Source organism: Sabethes cyaneus, chromosome 2 (assembly GCF_943734655.1).
Source record: "Sabethes cyaneus chromosome 2, idSabCyanKW18_F2, whole genome shotgun sequence".
In the NCBI taxonomy this organism is placed as follows: domain Eukaryota; kingdom Metazoa; phylum Arthropoda; class Insecta; order Diptera; family Culicidae; genus Sabethes; species Sabethes cyaneus.
In genome coordinates, this window is record NC_071354.1 from 140,336,503 (window position 1) to 140,361,244 (window position 24,742).

Here is a 24,742-nt window from a genome sequence, read left to right on the forward strand (position 1 = left end):
CAACTCGGAGGCGCCGTCGCTGGATGAAATTGTAGGAGCCATCAAGAGTATGAAATCCAATAGAGCGCCAGGGATAGATCGTATTTCAGCCGAAATGCTCAAGGCTGACCCATCTTTGTCAGCCCAGATGATGCATCAGCTATGCAGCAATATTTGGAAAACCGCAACTTTTCCGGTGGACTGGATGCAGGGCATATTGGACAACGTCCCTAAGAAAGGAGACTTAACTGAATGCGGTGGCATCACGTTGCTCTGTATTACTCTCAAAGTACTCTGTAAGGTAATCCTCAACCGGATCCAGGAGAAGATCGACGCTACTCTCCGGCGGCAGCAAGCTGGATTCCGTGTTGGCCGATCATGTGTAGACCATATCACAATGCTCCGCATTATATTGGAGCAGATCAACGAATTCCAGGACTCTCTTCTGCTGGTGTTCGTTGACTTCGAAAAGGCGTTCGGCCGACTCAATCACGAAAACATCTGGGGCGCACTTAGGCATAGAGGAGTTCCAGATAAGCTAGTCCATCTCATCGAAGCTCAGTACGAGGCGTTCTCGAGCAAGGTTTTGCACGACGGCGTCTTGTCCGACCCAATAAGGGTTACTGCTGGCGTGAGACAGGGCTGCATTTTATCACCGCTTCTGTTTCTCATCGTTATGGATGAGATATTAGTTGGAGCAATTGACAGTAGACCAAATCGAGGATTGCCTTGGAATCCTCTAACGATGGAGCAGCTAAATGACCTCGACCTAGCCGACGACATTGTCTTGCTCGCACAACGCCGAAACGATATGCAGAGCAAGTTAGACGACCTCTCCGAGAGCTCCCAGGCAGCAGGTCTCACAGTCAATGTAGCGAAAACTAAGTCAATGGTAGTGAACACTGACAATTCCACTAACTTCACAGTAGCGGGACAACAAGTTGAGCAGGTAGACGCCTTTCAATATCTTGGTAGCTAAGCAACGCCCGATGGTGGTACCAAGACTGATATAGCCACACGGATCAGGAAGGCCCTGCGAAACATTTGGCGCACAAACCAGATCGCTCTACGTACGAAAACCCGAATCTTTAATTCAAACGTTAAATCCGTACTGCTGTATGCCTGCGAAACGTGGTGCGTCTCAGCAACTGCAACGCAAAAACTGCTGGTATTCATTAGCCGGTGCCTGCGATACATCATTCGTGCCTGGTGGCCTGATAACTGGATATCCAATGAGGTACTCCATCATCGGTGTCATCAACGGCCGATAGCCACAGAAATTCGTGAACGTAGGTGGAAGTGGATCGGACACATTTTGAGGAAAGGAGCGAACGAGGTTTGCAGAGAAGCACTCGACTGGAATCCACAAGGACAGCGTAGAAGAGGCAGACCCAGAGGCTCATAGCGACGGAGCTTAGCCAACGACATCCGGGCTGTAGACGAGAACCTGTCCTGGCGACAGGTAAAAGCCATGGCGGGTAACCGTCAGCATCAGCAGTGGAGATCTCTGATTTCATCCCTTTGTTCCGCCGGACCGGCGGACATGGACACATAACTAAGTAATAAATTGTGTATATTAGGACACTGAATTCTTGCTGGACCGCTCCAGCACCTCTATGGTTCAAAGGTACAGGTACCAGCGAGCCACATGCCCTGCCGGCTGTTGTGGATTCGAATCCGGTTATAATCTAAGATTATAGCTTGGTTCGACCCATGCACCTTCTAGCATTGGACAAAAGATAGGAGTCACAACGACAACTTATTAAGGTGATTACGAGTTCTTCAATTTCTTTGCACCAGAAATGATGTGATGGGATGATGGCAAAAATGTCCGGATCAACAACACCAACGGGGACATCTGACGCAGCTATTTCAGCATCAGACTGTGTGGTACATCCACTGGCGAACACAGAAGAAAAATGATCAGTAAACAATTTGCAAGATCCGGTAACAGTTGATGATTCCGTTCCGCTCAATGTCACACCAGAAGGAATGGTAGATCCTTTCCTCTGGAGGTTTACGAATGTCCAAAAGCTGTTTGAACTAGATCGCAATCTAAATTGCGTACGAAGTATATATCATTTGTAGAGAGAACTATTTAGCCTACGGTATGCGTCGTTGGCATATCCTACTTACGAAGTAGTCTTTGCTTTGCGTTTCGATGCCTTTTCAATCTGTGCAGCTCACTATTACCTTGAACCAACTCGGCCATATTCTCATCGAGGGCCGGTTTTTCTCGAACACCACCAACGTACGCTCCCTACGGGGTGCGGATATCAAGTGTATATGTCCGCACAAAACTATCGACGGTTTATACCTCGCGACAACCCACGAGTTACCGAAAACCACGCGCGCGTCCTGGATGAAGCTCTGCCTTCTTCTGTGGAGCTATATGTTTCGACCCTCGAAAACGGATGGAGTATGATACGCTTGGCCGTCAACGAGGCCGCAACCACGGTGCTTGGTGAGGAAACCTCGAGAGCACGAGATGACCAACAGGCAATTGAGAGGAAAAAAGATCTAAGCATATCCACGACAAGCGCGGAATGAGTTGACCACGATCTTGAAGAAGAAAAAGCGCCAGAAGGATGTCCGTGATTGTGAGAAGCTGGAACAACTATTAGCTCGGAATGACACGCGCAAGTTTTACGAGAAGGTGAACCAGGGCTACACACCTGAACCTGACATGTGTAGGGACGAGGGAGGGGATCTAATCACAACCAAGCGGGTGGTGGTCGACAGCTGGAAGCAGTTCTTCGATGACCATCTCAACGACGATATAACAGAAGGAGACTCAGCGGAAGTTAACCTAGGAGTGCCTACAAACGATAACAGCGTGCCTGTTCTTGATCTCGAAGAGATCCAGCGAGAACTTGGTCAGCTGAAGAATAAAAGCGCCGCCGAAAAGGACCGACTCCCAGCAGAACTCTACAAAAATCGTCAAGCACCGCTAGTAACGGCACTTGACTGGATAATTTCAAGTATTTGGGAGGCGGAGAAACCACCGGATGAGTGAATGGAAGGTGTGGTTTGTCCCATATACAAAAGGGCGGTCGGCTAGATTGCTGTAATTACCACGGCATTACGTTGGTCAACGCCGCCTATAGGTGCTCTCCCAGATTTTGTTAAGTTGTTAATCCCCAATAGCAAGAGAATTCGTTGGGCAGTATCAGGCGGGCTTTATGGGGGCCCGTGCTGCTGCGGATCAAATTTTTACTGTCCGGAAAATCCTTTAGAAATGTCGGGGGCACAACGTGTCTACGCATCACATTTTCGTGGATTTCAGGGCAGCATACGATACAATTGAACACAAACAGCTATGCAGATAATGCACGAGTACGGCTTTCCGGACAAACTGACGCGGCTGATAAAAGCGAGTGATGTGCTACGTGCGAGTTTCGGGGTACTATCGAGTCCTTTAAAATCGCGCAGTGGGTTGCGGCAAGGGGATGGACTGTCCTGTATGTTATTCAATGTCGCTATTGGTGTAATCCGGCGAACAGGTATCGAAAAGAGAGAAATCTTGGGACGGCGGAAGTAATCTACGCCAGACTAAAAACGGAGGTTGGGAGCATTGGGTTACAAATCAATGCGTCGAAAGCGAATTATGTGGTAGAAATAAATAGCAACGTTTGGGATATATCCGAAGTGTCAAATCAAGATGGCCCAGTACTTTTCGATTGGCCGTAGTTCCAGCGCGTTCGAGGAATTGAGATCTTTCGGCACGAAACTGTACTGCCGAACCACCACAGTCTTGTACCACTCCAGAACATCTTTCGAGTAATAACACGAGGCTGTACGGCCTCCTAGTACGCTTCTAGGTACGATGCTATGCTATAGAGTCAGTAGGACTGTTGCACTGTCCCGTAATTGTCCTGTACTCTAATAACCGGCTGCGAAGTCTGTCAAAAAAGTCGAATTTCAAGTGTAATTCAATTTCAGCTTCAATTAAAATTTCAAGTCACATTTTAAATTTTTTCTTGTCTCATTCAAAGTTAAACTTGAGCAGTCCAAATTACTTCAAATTTAGTCAATTTCAAATCCAATTTTAAGCCCAATTGCCAGTTTAATTTGAAGTAATGCTTCAAACCAAAATTATTCCAAATTCAAGTCTAACTCAATGTCCTATGTCAAATCGAATTTCAACGCTAATATCTAGTTCAGTTGCGTGTTAGATTCCTAGGCTAATTTCAATTTTGATTTGAGTCCATGATCTTCAGCTTTAAACCCAACTGCAGCCAGAGTCCAGAGTTTTCAAAATAATCGGTCGGTTTTTGTGATTAGTAATAATAGATTCGCCATTCTACGATTACTCGATTCTCCAGGCCAAACATTCTTTTGAAAGGTAGGGTATCGCACTTTTTGTTTATACCCGGGTACGCTGGTGTTGATCAGTTTGAAATGGTAATTTTGAAAAAAGAATTTTGCTCTTAAACTGGCTAAGCACTTTCTTTAAATTATTTAATTATTATTACCTTTGGAATGCCAGTCGCAGGTGGAAACATATGAACCTTTTGTTTTAAACAAGACTTTTCATAAACCTCGCATAACCAAACTATGTAAGTCAATTCAAACGCGAAACGCGATCGTCCAGAGTCGTTTAGAGACCTTCCCTGGTAGTTGGTGGCGATTCGCGTAAACGAAGTACATCCTTATTATGCTTAGTTGATGGCAATGACGATGACGTATTTGTGGTGTTGACAAACGATCGACGGTCGGATGTTTACTTGTCCCTTTCCGTAGTTTGCGGCAACGCGGCTTGTTTCCCATAGTAATATGCTGCACAATCTCTATCGGCATTGCAGCATGAAAATTAACTAAGGTACCGTACAACTCCGTTGGTTTATGCCAAATCATTCAAACTTGTTACAAAACGAAATACTTACTTTGTGACGGTATATTGTGTGAGAATATTTCTAAAAAAAAAATTTATCGCGTAAGTTCTATCACTTCAGAACAACATAAAATGGCAAACAGCATGGTATGATAACGTTTTCAAAATAACTGAAGTAAAAACTGACGGACAACCTGTCATCATTAAGTTAAAAAAGTTAAAATTGTTTACCATGACTTTTTTTATTACAAGATCTTCTTACTAAACACTCACGCTTTTCAGATGGTTTCGGCATTCATTCTCTGTCAAACATGCAACACAATTTGCAATCACAAATTCTATCTATAATTATTCGATTTCTGTTGCAATACCAACCAGCAACAAAACGCCAAAAAGAGATGAAATTGTAAAGGTCCTAGATAATTACAGTTATACGTCACGATGTTAAACAATTGGTTAAATACCTAGCGTGTAAACAATTGTAAGTTAAGTAAAATTACTGGGCTCATAGAAAAATTGATTGTTTTAGCTTATAATCGGGTAGATGCACACTTGCCAGAGCTACTTTCCTATATCGAAACAGGTCTTTCCGAATGGTGAATGGATTTACCTATTTCCGGAAGGCCCCATCTCGAGCACAGCAAGATGCAATTGTAAAACATAACCAAAAATCCCAGCGGTACGAGCGGTTGCCAAAACCATTGACAAATTTGACAAACTACAAAATTTGGAACGTTTTCTTCAACTCTACCATCAGAGCCCAGTCCGATTTTAGCAAATCATCACGGAAGTAGTCTTTGCATGCATCAATACTTTGACGGGATATCTGTAAGAGAGACGTAAAAGAAAATATGACATTAATATATGTATGTACACTGATAGTGTAGCTACGATATGCGCCGATGTTGGGTAACTACAGAAACTCATTCAGTTATTTTCCGTCATAGATAAAATCCCATTCATGCACTAGCTGGTGCATGAATGACCTAGATTTTCATTGATTTCCGCTTCCTTATATATATAGGCGAACTGACGGAAGACACCAATACTGGTGTAGGTACAATTCGAGGAATATGTACTGAACTGCGCAGTTCATTGTGCTGATTTCGGGGAAGCTGGAATTATTCCTGATCCTAGCAGGGAATAAAAAAATTTCTGCAATTCTTTCGCAGACGTATGCAGGTTTCGACATTAGAGGTGCAGAAGTGCCAGTAGCTATCGTTTGCATTTGTAGAACAACATACAACAATAAAAACAAAATTAGCCAAACGTTTTTTTGGTTAAAATGATTTTGAAAATGTTTTGTTTTTGCTTATCTAATATGGTAATTGAATATTGTGAAGAATTATTTCTGCATGCCTAACCCTAGGTACGCTGGTGTTTCCTATTTTATTTATCTTTTCTACATAAGGAAGAGAGGTAATAATCCTAAATATAGGTCAGCATACCCTCCGAGTTTTCGTGCAATGACGTCATTGGTTTTATGGGAAAGAAAAGCAAATAGTATAACATTTATCTTTTGGAAGATTGAGTTTCTCCCTAATCATAGAAACATTTTATATAAATGAACTTAAAACTGTATTAGGATACATTAGAATTGGATTATTTTTCCCATTTCGATTTAGACTCTGCTCTGATGAATTCATAATATAACTAGGAGAGTTGTAATATTTGCGAACGTTATTTAAACAGCAAGCCGCACACTAAAAGTAGCATTCTTTGCCAGTTTTACCATTTTCTCCTTCTATTGCAAATTATCGTTATAAAAATTATTAAACAATACTTGGCTTCATTAATTAGTCAAGAAAAACAAGAGATTAAGTCTGACCTAAATCTTTTTCTTTGGGTATAATTTGAATAGGAAAAAACATTAACCATTATCATCATAGGTACATACGATCCAGCCACAAATGCTGATACATTATCTTAGAAATTTACATTAAAAACTATAAAGCTAATGTAAAAGCTTCAATTTAGTATACAATAGAATGGTGCTTAAAATGCCACAGCTCACAAAAAGATAGATGGAAGCTCGAAATCAGGTTACTAATCCAGGTAATAATCTGAGTTTAATAGCCCTCTGATTGCTCAGTTTTTATGACAAATTTTGTTCGCTAAAATCATTATAAATTTTAAATAAACCAAAATAATTGTTGCTTGGGAAGCCAGGTTTTTCGTCAATTAATAAAAAAACACCTGATTCTGGCTCAACTAAATTTTCAGAGTTGGTCGACTAAAGGGTGTTACGATCAAAATTTGGTCAAACAAGAATGCCAAACAAATTTATTGAAAAATCATTCAAAAGAGTAGTCTTAATGAAATAATCTTAATGAAATATACTCTATAATAAACTAGAACTTGTCATCATTCGTTTGAACTTATGTAAACATAATTCAAAATATCGCTCAACACAGCTAAACATTCCAATGCACGATGCAATCGGTTAATTATGACGCTAGGGATGGGAACTATCATTAAAAATCGTTACTGATAACTATCAGTAATTTCAGGACGTTACTGATAACTATCAGTAAATATCAGTAATTTTACTCATCAGGACATTGAAGCAAAAAATAGGAAATTGTAATATTATAACTGCGTTCTTCATTGTAAGTTTACTTTGTAATTTACCAAGCGGGCTTTATGGAGGCTCGCGCAGCTACGGACCAGATTTTTACCACCCAGCAGATATGTTGGGAGCACATCGTGCCTACACACGAGCCAGTCGATCAAGACCACCAATTGCACTTATTGGATGAACACGGTTTCCCAGATAAACTGTCGCTGCTGATCAGAGCTATTGGATCGGGTGGTGTGTTTCGTGCGCATCTCGGGGACACACCCTTCAAGGCGCGGCGAGGATTGACAAGGTGACAAGATGACTGATATCATAGCTAGGAACCTTGCGATGGTGGAGGCAACCTACGTCAGGTTGACAGCAGTAGTCTAGGAAGATCAGTTTAATAATAAATACGTCGAAGATCACATACATGAAAGGAAGAGGCCCCAAGGGACTAAACGCGTGCTTCTCACGGATGGTAACCCTTGACGGCGACGAACTAGAAGTGGTAGATGAATCCGTGTATTTTGTATTGCCGGTGACCGCGGACAACATTAGTAAGGAAATCCAGCGGCGCATTCAAACGAGAAATCGAGCCTGCTTTGCCCTTCGCTATACGCGACGATCAAGAAGCATACGCTACCGTACGATGCTGACAATGCACAAATCTTTTATTAGGGCAGTAGTTCTTTATGGACTCGTAAGGTCGCTCACGGAGGATGTTCGCGCCTTTGCCGTGTCCGAACGAAAGGTACTGTGGATATTTGGCGGAGTACAAACTGAAAGTGAAGAGTGGTGGAAGCGTATGAATCACGAGCTACAGGCATTGTTTGGAGCGAATCCCATCGTATATTTGACGAAAGTCAGTAGGCTACGGTGGGCCAGACACGTCATAAGAATGCCGGATGATAGTGTGACGGAAACAGTTATCTTCAACAATCTCACTGGCACCAGGAACAGGGGGCTCAACGTGCAATATGGCACGATCACGTCGAAAGTGATTTGTGACTTTTGAAACGACTGGAAAATTGGCGACATGTGGCCAAAGTTCGAGTTACATGGAATCGAAACTTGACTTTCTGTTTTTAAACGACAGACTTCGCAGCCAGCTGTTAGAGTACAGGACAATTGGCCCTGCAACGATCCTATTGACTCTAACAGCCTCTCCCAGCCAAAATTCGAACATACGACGACTAGCTTATTAGGCCAGCGTCATACCTCGAGGCCAACTGGGAGGCAACTATATCAGTAAATATCAATAATAGCGAAACCTTACTGATACTTAGTGATATTATTGCTTACTGATAACTATCAGTAGTTAATGATAGTTTTCCCATCCCTATATGTACAAATTCAGTGCGGAGAAAGCGGTTGGTCAGCAGTAAGGGTGGTCGCAAAATCCTTTGTACTGCGGTGAATCAACATCGTCGTGTAATAGTTTTGCCCCAAATAAAGCTTGCGTCGACGTAGACCAAGCAAGCAACAGCGATTGGAATACGGAGATACCAACTGTATGAACCTCCTCTGCAATCGATCAATTCGAAGGTTCCAATAAAGATGATGCAGAGTCCAAACTTGGCACACATTCTCGAGAAGCCGATTTCGAATTGAGAATTACACCTAGACCATTCACATGCTCAACCCTTTTCAATACATGATCGTTAATTTGCTAGCTGAAAATCCTCAATGATGGATTAACTTCTTAGGGCTACTGGCCAAGTTTATAAAAAGTAAAATTTCGTTGAACCACATTACCATATATCAGATAGGGTCGTACAATCTGTAGTTTGCATTCCGTCCTTGCCATGCACTATCGTCGTAAAAGCAAAAATTCATGACAAAATCAATATCTCGAAAACTATTTGTTCTACAGATTTCATGTATATTCAGAAGATTTTGTTTACAAAAAGAGACAAATCTTTTAGTATAATTAGTCACTAGGGTGGTTTACCTTTGCTCGTTTTAAAAATTTTAACTTTTTATTCTTGTGATATAGAGCAATATTTCCTACAACAAAATTGTAGATAATTTATTTTGCAGAAACTTTGCTGAAGAAATAAAAATTGTATCTCGTCAGTGTATCGCTATAGTTCCAGTTCCACGTAAAATAGGTAAATGACAAAATTTGAACCTTTCTGATTTAGATAAAACTTAACGTGTTTGATAGCAGGAAATATGCACATTCCACAGGTTTTGGCGCCATTTTGATTCAAGATTCATTTTTAAAAAGGGCGTATTTATTTTCATGTGGGTATGAAATGGGGAAGGCAAATGAGGAGCGTCCAATATAGCTCTAGCTATCCCAAGCCCCTACCTAGCTCCTTCACGTGGCCTTACCCGGTAATGCTCTATTGAGTAGCCAAGCTAGGAGGTGCGATACTGGGTGGTTCCCGGCTGCCTGATCTCAAAATCAAGGTTTTGGGCAGACGGCGGAGCCACACGACCTTGTTAATAGGTAAGCATAAAATAAGTTATTTTAATTATATTTTTCATTTCAGCTTATGAAGCACCTCCTGCTATATAAAACTTTGGCCAATACGAGTGTTAATACTGCACATGGATATTGGATACCAGAAGAAAAAATTAAACTAATTATTAGAAGCACTTATGGAAACTAAAAGGACACAACTCTATTCCATTCGAAGGTCTGCTGGTGAGATTGTTCTATTTTTATCCATATATACAACATTTCATAAATAAACTAGAATGGGAAGAGGGAGGGACCATCAGAGCATTTGTTTGAAGCGGTGGGCCTGGGGAGAGTGAAACAATCAACTTTCTAGGGTTAATCTTGGCCCGATTAACAACACATCGTGGATAAAGAGCGGGCTCTTCTCCCCACCTGCTGGAGTCATTCTGCATTAAGACGGTTTATTCAACGATTGACTCAGGTGACTTAGCCCTTGGAAGGAAATTCTGTAAATCCCTGGTACGTCTAAGTGATGTTGCTTATCGACCAATTCCCTTTTGACCCTTCATACAAGAGGTGGGAAGCATGACCAATCGTTGAATATCTTCAACTCTTTTTGACATGATAGGCTCATTGCTATGAACGGATGTTCTGCTAAGGCAGGTGGTAGTACCATATATTCATTTTGATTCAAGATTCATTTTTAAAAAGGGCGTATTTATTTTCATGTGTATTATGTTTGAAAGATTGTATCTCGAAAACTATCGATTTTACAAAAATGAAGTCCATGCAAAAGTTGTAGAAAATTGATTTCTGAACATGAAAAAACATGCACTGAAAAAAATATCTTACCAATTTTTAAAAAATTTAAAATCAAGGTATCAAAAATATACCATTTTTGAAAATTTTAATTTTTTGTGGAAAAAATAGAAGTAATTTGCAACGTTATAAAAGTTATTCTGAGATGGAGCAACTTTCATGGACGGACTTCGTAGAACAACGACTTTTATGATTTTTTCCAACTTGGGATTTTTCAAGTAATATATGAATTTGTAACACAAATAACAATTCCTTATGACATTTACAACAAAATTGGTCATGATAATTATTTTTCCAAATGCAGCCGCTTTCGAGATATTTGGAGAAAAAGTTGGATTTATTTTAATTTTTCATGTTAAACACGTCTTTTTCATATGATACTCCAGTTGCTCCACTGTTTCTATAAAATTTATAATAAGGCCATTGCAAATCATATTTAAAGTTTTGGTCACCCCCCCCCCCCTTGGAAATTGGCTTGAAAAATCGGGGGGCAAAAAAATAATTTGTAGGATATGAGTCAAATTTCTTTTTATAAAATCAATTGTCTGTGGGCTCTACAGTCTGAAAAACTCGAAAAATGAGTCTCCGAGTTGAATTAACGCTTCTAGCACGAAACAGAAATGGAAATTCGCACAATGGAACTTCCGAAAATCGTCCAAAAAAATTTTCCTTCGTTTTTGTCTTTTTTTTTGTATATTTTTGCATAGAAAATAATAACGTATATATTATAAGCAAGAATAGATTCGGTTTTCACGTTTAAACCTTAAATAAAAATTCTTAAAATCCATGTTTTTTGTTCGATTAAAAAATTCACTTTGTTTTTTTTCGCCCCCCCCCCCCTTCAGTGGCCGAACACCGGAAGGACAAAAACTTTATAAAATATTTGTGATGGCCTAACTACATTTAATTTCGTATAATTTATCCGAATACACCTTATTGATTTAATTCAATTCAATGTTGCTGCTTCGCCGTAGTTGCCTATTTCCGTCTTATCCAACATAAATTATTAAAAATATCACAATGCAAAATTAGCTATTCCTTACTATTTCAGATGGTTGACTATCATACGCGATCAATCAAAGTGAGATCGATTTAAATGCTTTTTTTCATTAAACAATTCCAAGCAGCCAAATTTCCCAAGTCTTGCCGTGCGACGAAGAAGAAAATGTCGACTAATTGTTTCAATTGCCGTCATTCATAAAATGAAAATAACTCACACAACGCATTGTCGTTATTCTGCAGCCGGGAAAACTTGCATGATCAGCAGAAATTTTTGCAGAATACCACTTGTCATACTATCCTACACAAATACATGCTACACATATAATCGCTTTTTAGTGAATTCAAAGTGCACGGATCGGAAGGTAAGTGTGTTGAGTCACGTTTTTGATATGTTGATTTAAAGTTTTATTTTTAAATTTTTGAAAAATTGATAAAACATTTTTTTCAGCGCATATTTTTGTCATGTTCAGAAATCAATTTTCTTCAACTTTTGCTTAGACATAACTTTTGTAAAATCGATAGTTTTCGAGATAAAATCTTGCAAACATAATACACATGAAAATAAATACGCCCTTTTTAAAAAAGGAGTGTTGAATCAAAACGGCGCCAAAACCTGTGGAAGGTGCATATTTACTCCTATCAAACACGTTTGATAAATTTCAGGCTAGATTTCAGGCAGGCTAGATGGCTCGACCAATTTGAAACCGTTTTGCGTGGCCAAGTCGAGACGTTCAACGTCTTAACGACGCGTGGCTTAGGACCGATTACAGTGGAGAGAAGTTCACGAGCCACCCGGCTGCTACTCTGCTAGTAGAACGAGAAGAAGACTAATTGACTGACTAAATCATTTTTACTCAGTAGAATTATCTAGTGTTGTAGTATACTGAAATAATGTTATAGTATAATGAAATCCGATTTTGTTACCATGAATAAAATTAATAAAGTTTGAAATGTTGTGAAATCATAACTGAGCTGCCGTGTCGGTAATGCAAAATTACGAATAATTCATGATCTTGTGTTGCCTTTTGTACCGTAAGCAGTTTATGATATCATAATTATTATTTATGGAGTATTTTCATACAACATAAGCTAGAATCCTGAAATCATGCATCATTTTACTCATTTTGGAGATTAAATTTCTTTCCGTGTAGAATCAAATGGAACATCTTTCTCATTTTTTCGTAATTTTTTGAATAATATGATTGTAAAGAATGGATGGATAGATAATGGATGGAAAATATTGTTTTTTACTTAAATTAATAAATTCCAAACAGATTGTTCAATCTTCTTGATCTAAATCAGTAAAATACAGGGAATTTTACTGACTTTAATTTGATTTATCTAATTTCCAGGGAATTTTATGCAAATTTTGAAAAAAAAAATCTGTATATGGAGCATCATGAAACCATCTGTAGGTGGAGCATTTGAAAAGGAAAATTTGAAAAAAATAAATTTTATAAAATAAATTCGCAAATTATCTCGAAAACGACCAAGCTAAGAAAGTTCGACATTAAGAGCATTTTTGTTGAAAGAGAAAATTGAAAAAAATTTTAAAAAAATATTAAAAAAATAAAACAAACTTGAAAAACGCTGTAGATTGTTTGGCATCTAAAAACCTATTTTGAGATATTTGCTCCATCTTGAGAAATTCTCTTTTATTTTTCATATGGGTTTGGGTATTAGCAATAGAACAATAGACTTGAAATTTTAATTTTAAATTTTTTTAATGAAAAGTCAGAGTCCAACTTTTTCAGACACCATTTTGCTATAATCAACAGTTGTTGAGTTAGGCGTAACGATCAATTTGTTTTGTTTGAAAAATTTGTTTCACTGAAGACATACTGAAAGTTTCATTTAAATTAGAGAAGGTCAAAATGAACCATTTATCCATTTCCCCTGGAAATGCTGATTAGTATGAATTATAGCTAGCCATTTAAACATAGATATGTTTCGTTTATTACTTGAAACCTTCTTGAGTGCTTACGAAAACTGCTATTTAGAAAACGATTTACAACTTACACAACAATTATTTGGAAAACGGTTCCCTAATTCAATCATTTGTATTTTTCTCTGCGATTTTCATTTCTGATTTTTCGAAATTATCATAGTATATTGAATTATCACTCAAACTATCGATTTAAGAGAGATGATTGTGAAAATTTTCCATCACGTTCAAGATTCGATATACCAACCATAGCTTCTCGAGGTACATATTTTCGTGCCTCCATTCATGTCCATGCATCTATTTTTGGCACAACCTCTCCCTTCAATCCCGGAAAGCCTTGGTTAGTATCGTGCCCGTGTAAATAGCCATCAAACACACATATATACTTTACTGGAACCGTGCCGCCGTAACTCCGGCCAGTCGGTTGAGCCTTCGATTCGGTTTTCGCCACGAGGAGGCTGTGAAGGCTGATTCCGTGCCAGGCCTTCGAACTCAAGGACATTCACCCCGGGAGTGGCATTCATAGCACAGTGCGATTTGACCTACTTCCACAATGCGCGTGGTCTGTATCATCTCTCCAGGATTTTATTGATTTTTACATCCCATTCAGCATCAGGAGGCAAACCATTCCTCGCTACACCGTGCTGCTGCTTGCTGGCTGGCCGGCCGAGCCTTATTTTTACCCGTCGTTTTACCTCTCTGGTTGTTCGGTTTTTACCGGGAAAGTCATGCAGTTGTATTTGTCCTCAGGACAGCAAAAAAATGTGGCTAACAAATTCCTTGTAACATCACGGTTGCTAGGAAAACAGGCTCTGTATAGTATATAGGTGTGACCTATTTTAGGCCAACTTATGTTGATGCTCGGCAAAAATAGCTAGAAATTCCCAGTGATAGAAGTTCTGGAGGATTGCCGAAGGAGTGGGGTGAACAGGAAACCAGGCTATTTATAGCATCTCCTATGACGTCAATAGAAAGCCATGGTACGAGCATCCGTTGAGAATAATGAAAACACGCTCAAAATAAATTGATCCTGTGAAATTTATTTGATTAGCAATAATAATATAAAAGAAATCTTAGATTTTAAAATTCCAACATATGAATAAAACAATTTTGTTTGAGTACTAACGTTAATCAAGGAAACACTCGGTTTATTCCATAAACTTTGTGAACTGCCAATCCATAGTGTCGCGCTCGTAAAGATTAAATCAGCACAACATGGTCACTAATGTTTTACCCTGACATCGTAAAGTTTATTTTCTTTTACAACACTACACACAATTACACCGGTGATCTCATAATAGCTCCGCTTTGAACAAGTACGATTGAGATCAATAAAAATAAACAAAAATTAGTCACGCTCCAAACCAGCGTGAACCCAATAAAATCTCCAATAATTTATTGATGAAAATATGCATAATTCAATGTATCAACATTGTTTCAACGGTAATGCTGGGACAGTCGGTTTGACACTACGGTTGGTGGCAAGTGTGGGCTGCCCCAATGCTGTCCACCGTCAGCATCTTGTCGTTTACACCGACGAGCGAGTCTGGCGGCTTCGGGTGGATAGATGATGTGGTCCGTAAATGGTCAGTCCCAGAACGGCATCCTACGCACATGCACATTATGAAAGCGACAAGATTTGGTGTACCAATCGTTCGATGTACAGAACGTGCGTAGCGTTTTGAAGTCTGCAGCATAGCGGCGTAGGTCTACAAAGTGACAGCCGCTATCGGGGGGTACTTGTTTTGCACTCGCTGAGCAGCCTCCTGCAATTTTTCCATAAGGTAAGTGCACTTAGGAACGTAACGCCGCACCCAGTTGCGGTTACGGTACGTTCAGGTTGGATTTTGGTGTTTACTAGACGATAATTAGAAAATATAAGCTAAAGTCTCCCTTTTAAACAACACGCAACATATGTGAGTAAGGAGCCGGGGTTTGATCCTTGAGGAAGACTATTTACTTATCGATATTAGTTAGATCATTCGCTTCCAAGAGCTGGAACGAATCCGACCATGAAGAAATCATAATTGACAGGGTATGCAAATTGGTTTAAGCTTAATTCCGTAACTACATCCTGTCATTGGCGGGTCGTGCGAGTCCCTCGTATGGTAGTTAGCTGGAACTGCAATGCTACAAAAGTATTCCGAGCGGGCCTTCACTTGACGACCACGCCGCGACCGCCTCGTCAAATATGGCACCGATTCGCTATTTCGCGTACCAGTATATTTGATTGGGCGTTGGAGAATTACGTTCTTTTTTTTCTTCAACCGAAGTGAATTGTTGTGCGTTGTTGCGATCTGACACTGACTGTGATGAAGACGGCAACGGGGCTTTCGACGACGACAACGACGACGTTGGAATTATAATACAAAAATAATTAATTTACACTATAAAAGCAAAATATATTCAATGAATGCTTAATGTTAATTGAATGCTCCGACATCGTCGGAAAGCGTTAATGGCGTGAGCCGAGTGAAGCAGCAACCAGATTGAATTAAAAAGAATTAATAAGCAGCCGCACCTTCTTCACACTACGTTGCTAGGTCGCGTAGGCGGAATGTAGGCGGGTGTCGTTGGTGGCGATTAGCGTGTCTTGATTTAGTATTAAGTATTTGAAGACTAGTTAAAAAAATCTGGAATTCGCGAGATTCGTATTCAAAGGTAACAAACAAACAATATAATCGAAGGGGAGAAGAATGCTAAATGTCACGGTAGATGAATTGTAAAAATCTGGATAGCAAAAAAAAGAAACGTTTGACGCATAACGCGTGTCTGCGATAACAACAGAGAAGCACTCCATTGGAATTCACAAAGACAACTTAGAAAAGGGAGGCTGTTCGTAAGGATAAAATTAGGTTAACTACATCAACGCTATTGACGGAAGGCTATGTTAACGACGATTAATTGGTGGTAATGGAAATAACATATTTTATCTCTCTAGGCTTTTCTAATCTAGAGGACACGGACCAATGAGCAAGAATGAGAAATAAATGAGTGTATATCTGTATATCCAGCTTTTTACGCGCTATAATGGCGGACGCTATAAATTGTATTCGTAATATGCGAACAATCTTTTTGACAACTCTGCATACATCAAAACTGGGCACTCTTCTCCTGTACGGCAGTGTTGCTCTTTCTTTCGTTTACGCAAAAGGAGGAGAGCAATAGTTTTGTTTACATTTCGCACATTTTTGCTCTCCTTCTTTGGCGTAAACGAAAGAAAGAGTACGGTAGTGTTGCAAGAGAAGAGTGACAGATTTGATGTATGCAGAGTTGTCAAAAAGATTGTACGCATATTACGAACACATTTTATAGCGTCCGCCATTATAGCGCGTAAAAAGCTGGATAGGGAACTAGGTAAACAAGTAAACCTATTCGTAAATGTATAGGCAAAAAACGGATCAAAGTTATAAATACACTCAAGTCGCTTTTTACGCGCAGGATACGTCCCGCGTAAATCAAAACCGCGTAAAAAACCGCGTAAATTCCGAAAACCGCGTAAAAAAAACCAAAATTTCGCGTAAAAAAAACTTTGTGGATTTCAAAAAAATCCAAAAAATAGACGTTTTGAGCACATCCGCGTAAATTCCGAAAACCGCGTAAAAAAACCGCGTAAAAAACCGCGTAAATTCCGAAAACCGCGTAAAAAACCGCGTAAATTCCGAAAACCGCATAAAAATAGTCGCGTAAAAAGCGACTTCAGTGTATTTACATTATGTTTGGGAGCAAGCAAATATGTTTTAAAAAGACGAATAATAATAATGCCAAATTGACTCACCTGAAAAACATAGTTATACAATTTATTATTAGTATTTGAAACAATAATATTGATAACCAACTGCAATTTAAAATTGTAATTTTGATGTGTTTTTGTAACGACTGCATTCAATTTTAGTTGGTAATATTTGGCAGGGCAGTCCTGCTGCCAGTTGCCCTCGAGGTACGATGCTGGCCTAACATGCCGTCGTATGTTTGATTATCAGTTGGGATAGGCTGTCCGAGTCAATAAAGCTTGAGTCATTTAATATCTGGACGCAAAAAAAAACGGATCTATCTCGGAACGCTGTTAATGAAATAAAAATTTTGGGTCCTCAAAATGAAGGATAAAATGATAGGACTATAAAAATAGCTTCAAAGCTATTCCAATTTGATTCTCATGAAACTTCTTTCTGCATATCACGCATCCTATTTTGGACACTCCGTTGGCTAACATGAGCGGCCATTTTGTGCCACCATCTCTTCATTTGGGTCACATTCCGAGGCAGCTTTTCACACTTCTTCAAATTTTGTTTGACAAAAACCCAAAATTTCTCAATTGGGCTTAATTTAGGGCAATTGAGTGAACTGATATCCTTTTTGAATCAACCCGTCTCATTAACTCGATACGATTGTAGTTTTTCTCCGCTGCATATTGGTTCAAAAGAGTAAAAAGTGGAACTTTTTTGCTAGCGTCTTTTGCTTTCATTTTAGCATTTTGGATCTTAAGCACTTTTGTTCGTCTAAATACCCCCCATAATCTGAGAGTGTCATAAGTTAATCGTGGCTTACTATGATAAAAATAAAATAATAACTTTTTTGTGTTAGTAGTAAAAATAGCAAATTTGCTGAAGAAATAACATTTCTATCTCTATCCGGTGCAGAACTATAGAGCATTTTATTAGAAAGTCGTTTAAAAATTAGTTTTCCATACTTAACTTTTGTTGACTGCATTTTACAAGAACTAGGTAATTATCGAAGCACACTCGAAACACCTATGCAAGTTTGTAGCACCTGACCCAAGCTTTAAGGTGGAGGACTTGCGATAACTTTTTAAAAGAAAGATCGTAAAGAATTGCGGCCTTCTGCAGAAACGTGTGTTTTGAGTGCTTCGATAGTACAATAGGCCGTATGAATAAAACAGTTTACTTTGCTTTCCCGTTTAAATCGTATGGGAGCATTTGCTCTAAATCTTTTATTCATACAACTATCATGCAACCTTAAAAATCAATGCACGAAAAAACTAATTTTTAAATAAACTGCACTGTATATCTACACCCGAAGGAGATAGAAATATCATTTCTTCAGCAAATTTTTTTGCCTTTATATTTTCCTCAACTTTGCCGAAGAAACTATGTCTGTGTTTTCAAACAGAAAATCAGAGGGGTTGTGTACAAGACACACACGACCGCATATATAGGTGACGCAGGACTACGTTTGTCTCTTTGTAGTGATAGTAGTATGTATTCATGCTTGTAATTATTCGATTCTTCATGTATACATGCTATATGCAACAAATATACATGCTACATGCGTTGTATGTAACATTTATCAAAGTAGTCACATTGCATACGTTCAATTCTCAAAAGATTGTGCATTTGAAAACAATTTACCAAATCAAGAACACAAACTATTGCTTTCCTGCTACCTTACTGAAATTAAAGATTGTTTTTATTACCCATGGTTCCCCACGTTGAAGGGATTTTACCAATTCAATCCTATTTTATCAACAGCACATCTTTTCACTACACTTCTAATGACTAATGACTAACGGCAAGCATGCGTATTCATACAAAGTCGTATTATAACCGAACACTACAGCTGTAGCACATTTTTCCAACACAGATATCAAATTCGCCGAAGTTTAATCGTCTCGCAGTAAAGAATTTGCGATCTGTTGGGACGACGAACTTGTGTCATTTTTTCTGGCACACTTCCCTAACACAGACATCAAATTGGAGTAGGTTTAATCGCGTTGGTAAGAAATCTGTTGGTACGAGGGGGCTTTGTCACTCTTTCTGGCGTACTTCCCAAACAAGGACATCAAAATGGTCTAGGTTTAATCGCAGTGTTAAGAAATCTTGTTGAAATGAGGAAACTTGGTCACTTGTTTTGGCTTACTTCCCAAGCACAGATATCAAATTGGTATAGGTTTAGATCATCGTAAAGAATCTTCCAACCAATCATGAAGCGAGAATTCTGGTAAAACATAGGTTCATTATTTTCAATAGTTCAACATCAAGAATCCATACTTTTCTTCATTTGGGTCAATTCTTAGAATATTTTCCGATCGATTAGTGTAAGAATATTGAAAATCGATCGCAAAACCGCTGAGCTATTAGCGCTTAAAACCTATCATTTTACGTGACGCTCGCATTTTTCGATTTTTTGGAATGACACCCTATCTCAAAACTTGCCGTAAGACGTAGTCCTACGTCAAACAAGTTATTTTTTTTATATTAATCATAGTAAACCATGAGTAACTTTTGACAGCTTCAGATCATGTGGGGTATTCCTACGAATAAAAGTTCCGAAGTCACTATATTGCTAAAATGAAAGCAAAAGACGGTAGGAAAGAAGTTCCACTTCCCACCAGTTTGGACCATTGTACGCTATAGTGACAGCTTGCTAAACCAGGCCAAAATTTTGCAGGTCCATTTGAGCTTTAATGTATGCTAGACCCTCAAAAACGCATGGAGCATGATCGGCCGACAACGAGGCCGCAACTGCGGTGCTAAGTAAGGAACCCTCGAATGCACGAAATAATTGGTTTGACGGACGGGGAATACCAACAAGCGATAGAGAGGAAAAAAAGAACTTGGAAACCTATCTAGCATATCCACGAGAGTGAATCTGGCCAAGTATCGACAAGCGCCGAATGAGTTGACCACGATCCTGAAGAGGAAAATGCGCCAAAAGGAGGACAGAGATCGTGAGAAGCTGAAACAACTGTTCCGGGATAATGACACGCACAAGTTTTGCGAGAAGGTGAACCAAACACCTTAACCTGACATGTGTAGGGACGAGTGGGGGGGAAGGGGGCTAATCACAAAAGAGCGCGAGGTGGTCGAATGGTGGAAGCAGTTCTTCGATGAGCATCTCAACGGTGATACAACAGAAAGAGACCCAGCGGAAGTTAACCTAGGAGGGTCTACACACGATAACAGCGTGTCGGCACTCGATCCCGAAGAGACCCGACGAGAATTCGGTCAGCTGAAGAATAAAGGAGCTGCCGGAAAGGACCGATTCTCGGCAGAACTCTACAAAAATGGTCAAGAACCCCGCTTGCAACGGTGCTTTTCTGGGTAATTTCAAGGATTTGGGAGAAGAAATTACAGGAGGAGTGGATGGAAGGCATGGTTTGTCCCATCTACAAAAACCGGATAGATTGCTGTAACTATCGCGGCATTACGCTGGTCAACCCCGCTTGCAAGGTGCTCTCTCAGATTTTGTTGCGTCGTCTATCCCCAAAAGCAAAAGAATTCGTAGGGCAGTATCAGGCGGGCTTTATGGGGCCCGTGCTATTACGGAACGAATTTTTACTTTCCGACAAATACTCCAGAAATGTCGAGAGTACAACGTGCCCATGCATAATATTTTCGTGGATTTCAGGGCAGCATACAATACAGTTGAACGCGACCAGCTATGGCAGATAATGCACGAATACGGGTTTCCGGACAAACTGACGCGGTTGATCAAAGTTACCCTGGAGCGAGTGATGTGCTACGTGCGCGTTTCGGGGACACTCTCGAATCCTTTCGAATCGCGCAGAGAGTAGCGGCAATGCGATACTGTCCTGTATGTTATTCAATATAGCTATTGAAGACTAGCCTTCGCAGACGACCTCGACATTATTACTAGAAATCTTGGGATTGCGGAAGCAATGTACACCAGAGTAAAAACTGAGGCTGAGAGGATAGGATTACAAATCAATGCGTTGAAAATCAAATATATGGTAGGAATAGGCTCCAGAGAAAGCAATGTTTGCTTCCCACGAACAGTAACTATTGACGGCGATGAACACGAAGTAATTGATAAACTCGTATACTTGGGATCTTTGGTCACCGTCGCAAGTAATACGAGTAAGGAGATTCAATGACGCATTCAAACTGGAAATTAAGCCTAATTTTCTCTCCGTAAGACGCTTCGATCAAGGAACATACGTCACCGCACAAAGCTGACGATGTACCACACGCTAATCAGACCGGTAGTCCTCCAAGGACTTGAGACTGTAACTTTGCTTACGGAAGACATACGTGCACTTGCCGTATTTGAACGAAAGATGTTGCGGACTATTTTTGGCGGAGTATAAACGGATAGTGAATAGTGGCGTAGGCGTATGAACCACGACTTGCAGGCACTACTCGGAGAGATTTCCATCGCACACCTGGCGAAAGTTGGGAGACTACGGTGGGCCGGTCACGTCGCAAGGATGCCGGACGACTGTCTGTTCTCTTTAAGAACCCCACCGGCACCAGGAATAGAGGGGCCCAACGTGCTAGATGGCTCAACCGGGTTGAAGCTGACTTGCAGGTGCGCAACAAATTGGCGACGCGTAGCTCACTACCGAGTACAATAGAGAGGAATTCTTGACACGGCAAGAGCAACCCCGTCGACCATTGACCATCAAGAAACTGAAGACAAACTGCTATGGGCCAAGTATGTTGGTGTAACCTTATAACGCAGGTGAAATCCTAACGGATATCGCACTAGGATAAGTAATAACTATTCTTATTTCGACATTCACATTTGCCAATGTATTTATATCTAACGTCCATTATGCCTAGCGCCCGCATGCCAATCGTCTGTATGCACATCAGATGAACAAGGTCGTCTATGAGCAGTAATGTTAAAAAAACTGGATTTGTAGCACAGTTTGCTGAGAATGAAATACAAATCGTGTAAGTTATATAATTTTAACCTCAAGTTTTTCAAATTTACACGACAAAGTACATACTATAAGGGTTGAGTAGATGAAGGTAAAGCACACTAAAGAAAACTTCTTAATGTTTTGAAGCAAAAATGGTTATTATTTTTTATCTGTTTTCTTTGAATTAGCTATTTTTATAGTAAAACCGGTATAATCGATATCCGGTCATTTTTCTACGTGAAACTTAGCGTATGAAACGTCTAAGCGGAAAGACCCATCTACATACGTTCTGAGCGACAATGGGCAGATGGCCTGTCGCTCCAAGTCCCGGATGTGCCCGGTTTCACTCGCTGCCCAATCGTTACCTCCTTCAAAGGCTGGTTTAAGCACTGTCGACCTACGGTGCGGTTTCTGTTCGAGACAAGCGTTACCCAGAACTGGCATACTAATAAAGCCAATGATCGCGCGCGCATTTGCTATTGGCTGCAGTAGGGTTGAGCTGTATCTGCTATTGACTGATTTTTAAGTGGGCCCGCCACCGTAAAAAATAAAATTGTGCTGGTGTTTCAACTTGGAAATATCCCATAGCTCAATGTATATTCTAACAGTTTCGGTCGATTTTTTAGCGTTGGGAGGACATACCCTAACCAAAATCGAATCGCCAGAGAGATTGTGTCGGTTCAATCCGTAAATAATCGCCAACGCTTACGATTTGTACAACCCGCAATTGGTAGTGCTGGTGGGCAGTAGTATTTTTTTACGTTCATTCATTCACGGTTGCCGTTTGTATCTGCATAACTAGCTCCATTCATCGCCCAACAGTTGGGTAATCTTCCAGCACGAACATAGTGGCAAGACGTTGTTGCCATGCCGGTTTGACAACGCCTCGTTTGTTCGGCGACCTATTCCGCTAGAGCTGAATCGGCATCGGAGCTAGTAAAAGTTATACTACCTGTTGGTTTCTTTTTATGTCGTTGACTGATTTCTAATATGTATAAATGAAAATAATCGCAATCCCACGTTTCAAACGCTACTACTGCTAATGCTTCGCAATAAAACAGGTTGCACTAGAGTTGCCTCTTCATTGTGGAGGAAGGTTTGAAAGTGTCTTTTGATGTAAATTATAAATATTGCTGTGCATCTTTTTTATCCGTGCACGCAAGGAAAATCTATTTCAATCTTGATTGAATTTTGTTACTGGGACGGAGTGGTTTTGGTGACATTACAATTCTAAATCAAACTTCAAACACCTAAGCTTTTTTTCTGTTTTACTTGTCTTGGACTTTGCGCGGTCCACCTAAGCTTTGCTAAAACTTTATTCGTAGTAAAACGTTCAAAAACTCTTTTATTTTACATCCTTAAATGGTTTAACAGTATGATAATTAATTTTTTTTGCAGGAAAATGTTAAAAGTCAAGATAAAATATTACGTTAAAAAATACATCCCACTCACTGCTGAAATAATCTTCAACCTTGATTGGTACGAGCCAAACTGCCTATGCCATACGTGTTAAAAAGGAGTGCTTTCAGCTACCCAATCTAAACTTAATTTTCCTAACAATTAGGACACTCACTTCACGTTGACGTCAAGCCACACCAGTGTTGTCATATCTGGAAAGCTCATCATGATTAAATTAAACTTAAGTGCCACCTTTTCCCGTTTCCCTTCGGAATGTCATGTCCACTTGCATGGTAGAACAATAAAAACAATATGAGCGAATCCAAATGGATAATTAATTTATATAGGAAAAAGGTGACGCCATCGTCCACAGGAAGAGAAACTCGAATGGAAAGCAGAAAGACCCGACGAGGTGATGCCATCCTTGTTTGACGTCAAGTATTGCTGTAGCGTAGTAGTCTATATACTGTGCCGACAGGCACCACCACCGGACGGTTGGAAGGAGTAATGACGTAATTCAGGTCCTTGTTGGCTTGAATTAATATCGTTATAACCGAAGCGGACTCGGGTCAGAGTGACGTTGTGCGATTCCTATCGCACGGTCAGAAACAGTCGGAAATAAAATTTATAATTAAATAATAAGTTTATTTCAAACGAAATTTATCTATTAATAGTACATTAAAAAGAAAAGCTATTTCAATGAGCTTTTCCAGTTTTATTTTAACGCGGGATGCAACAAACGCAGCTGAAATGTTTCATGGGAGGATAAAAATTGATCGTGTGCAGATATGCCAAAAATTCGGGATAAAAAAGACTAATCTTTAACTCAAACCGGGGAACATCGTAAGAGTAATGCGATCAAGCTAATAACTTTTTTTTAAAGAAAATACACTAATAAAAAACACATGTCTTAAGTTTAATGTGAAAACAATTATCTGGAGAAGCGCCAGATATGAAACAGATTCGACCCGTAGACTTCAGTATTTCGATGATCTTAGCATTGAGTGACCTAAGCGTGGTGTTAAGTGTCCTATTGGTATCTCGCTCGACGGCACCCAACACAAAACAATCCAAAGGAGTGACATCGGGACTCCTCTAGGCCAAATTTCCTTCTACCAAAACTTCGCAACATTCTCAACAAGCCATTTATGTGTTTCGTTGGTATCATG

General features: G+C 39.8%; 1 protein-coding gene across 1 annotated transcript in view; it reads right to left on the reverse strand.

Annotated features, from left to right (window-relative positions):
• Positions 1-5,044: 5,044 nt before the first annotated feature.
• LOC128733621 (eukaryotic translation initiation factor 5B) overlaps positions 5,045-24,742 on the reverse strand; it is a 178,797-nt gene continuing 159,099 nt past the window's right edge. Inside the window, exon 9 of the mRNA XM_053827343.1 lies at positions 5,045-5,639. Within this exon, the coding sequence (XP_053683318.1) occupies positions 5,532-5,639 (108 nt within the window). The 3' untranslated portion in view covers positions 5,045-5,531. The remainder of the gene's footprint in view (positions 5,640-24,742) is intronic.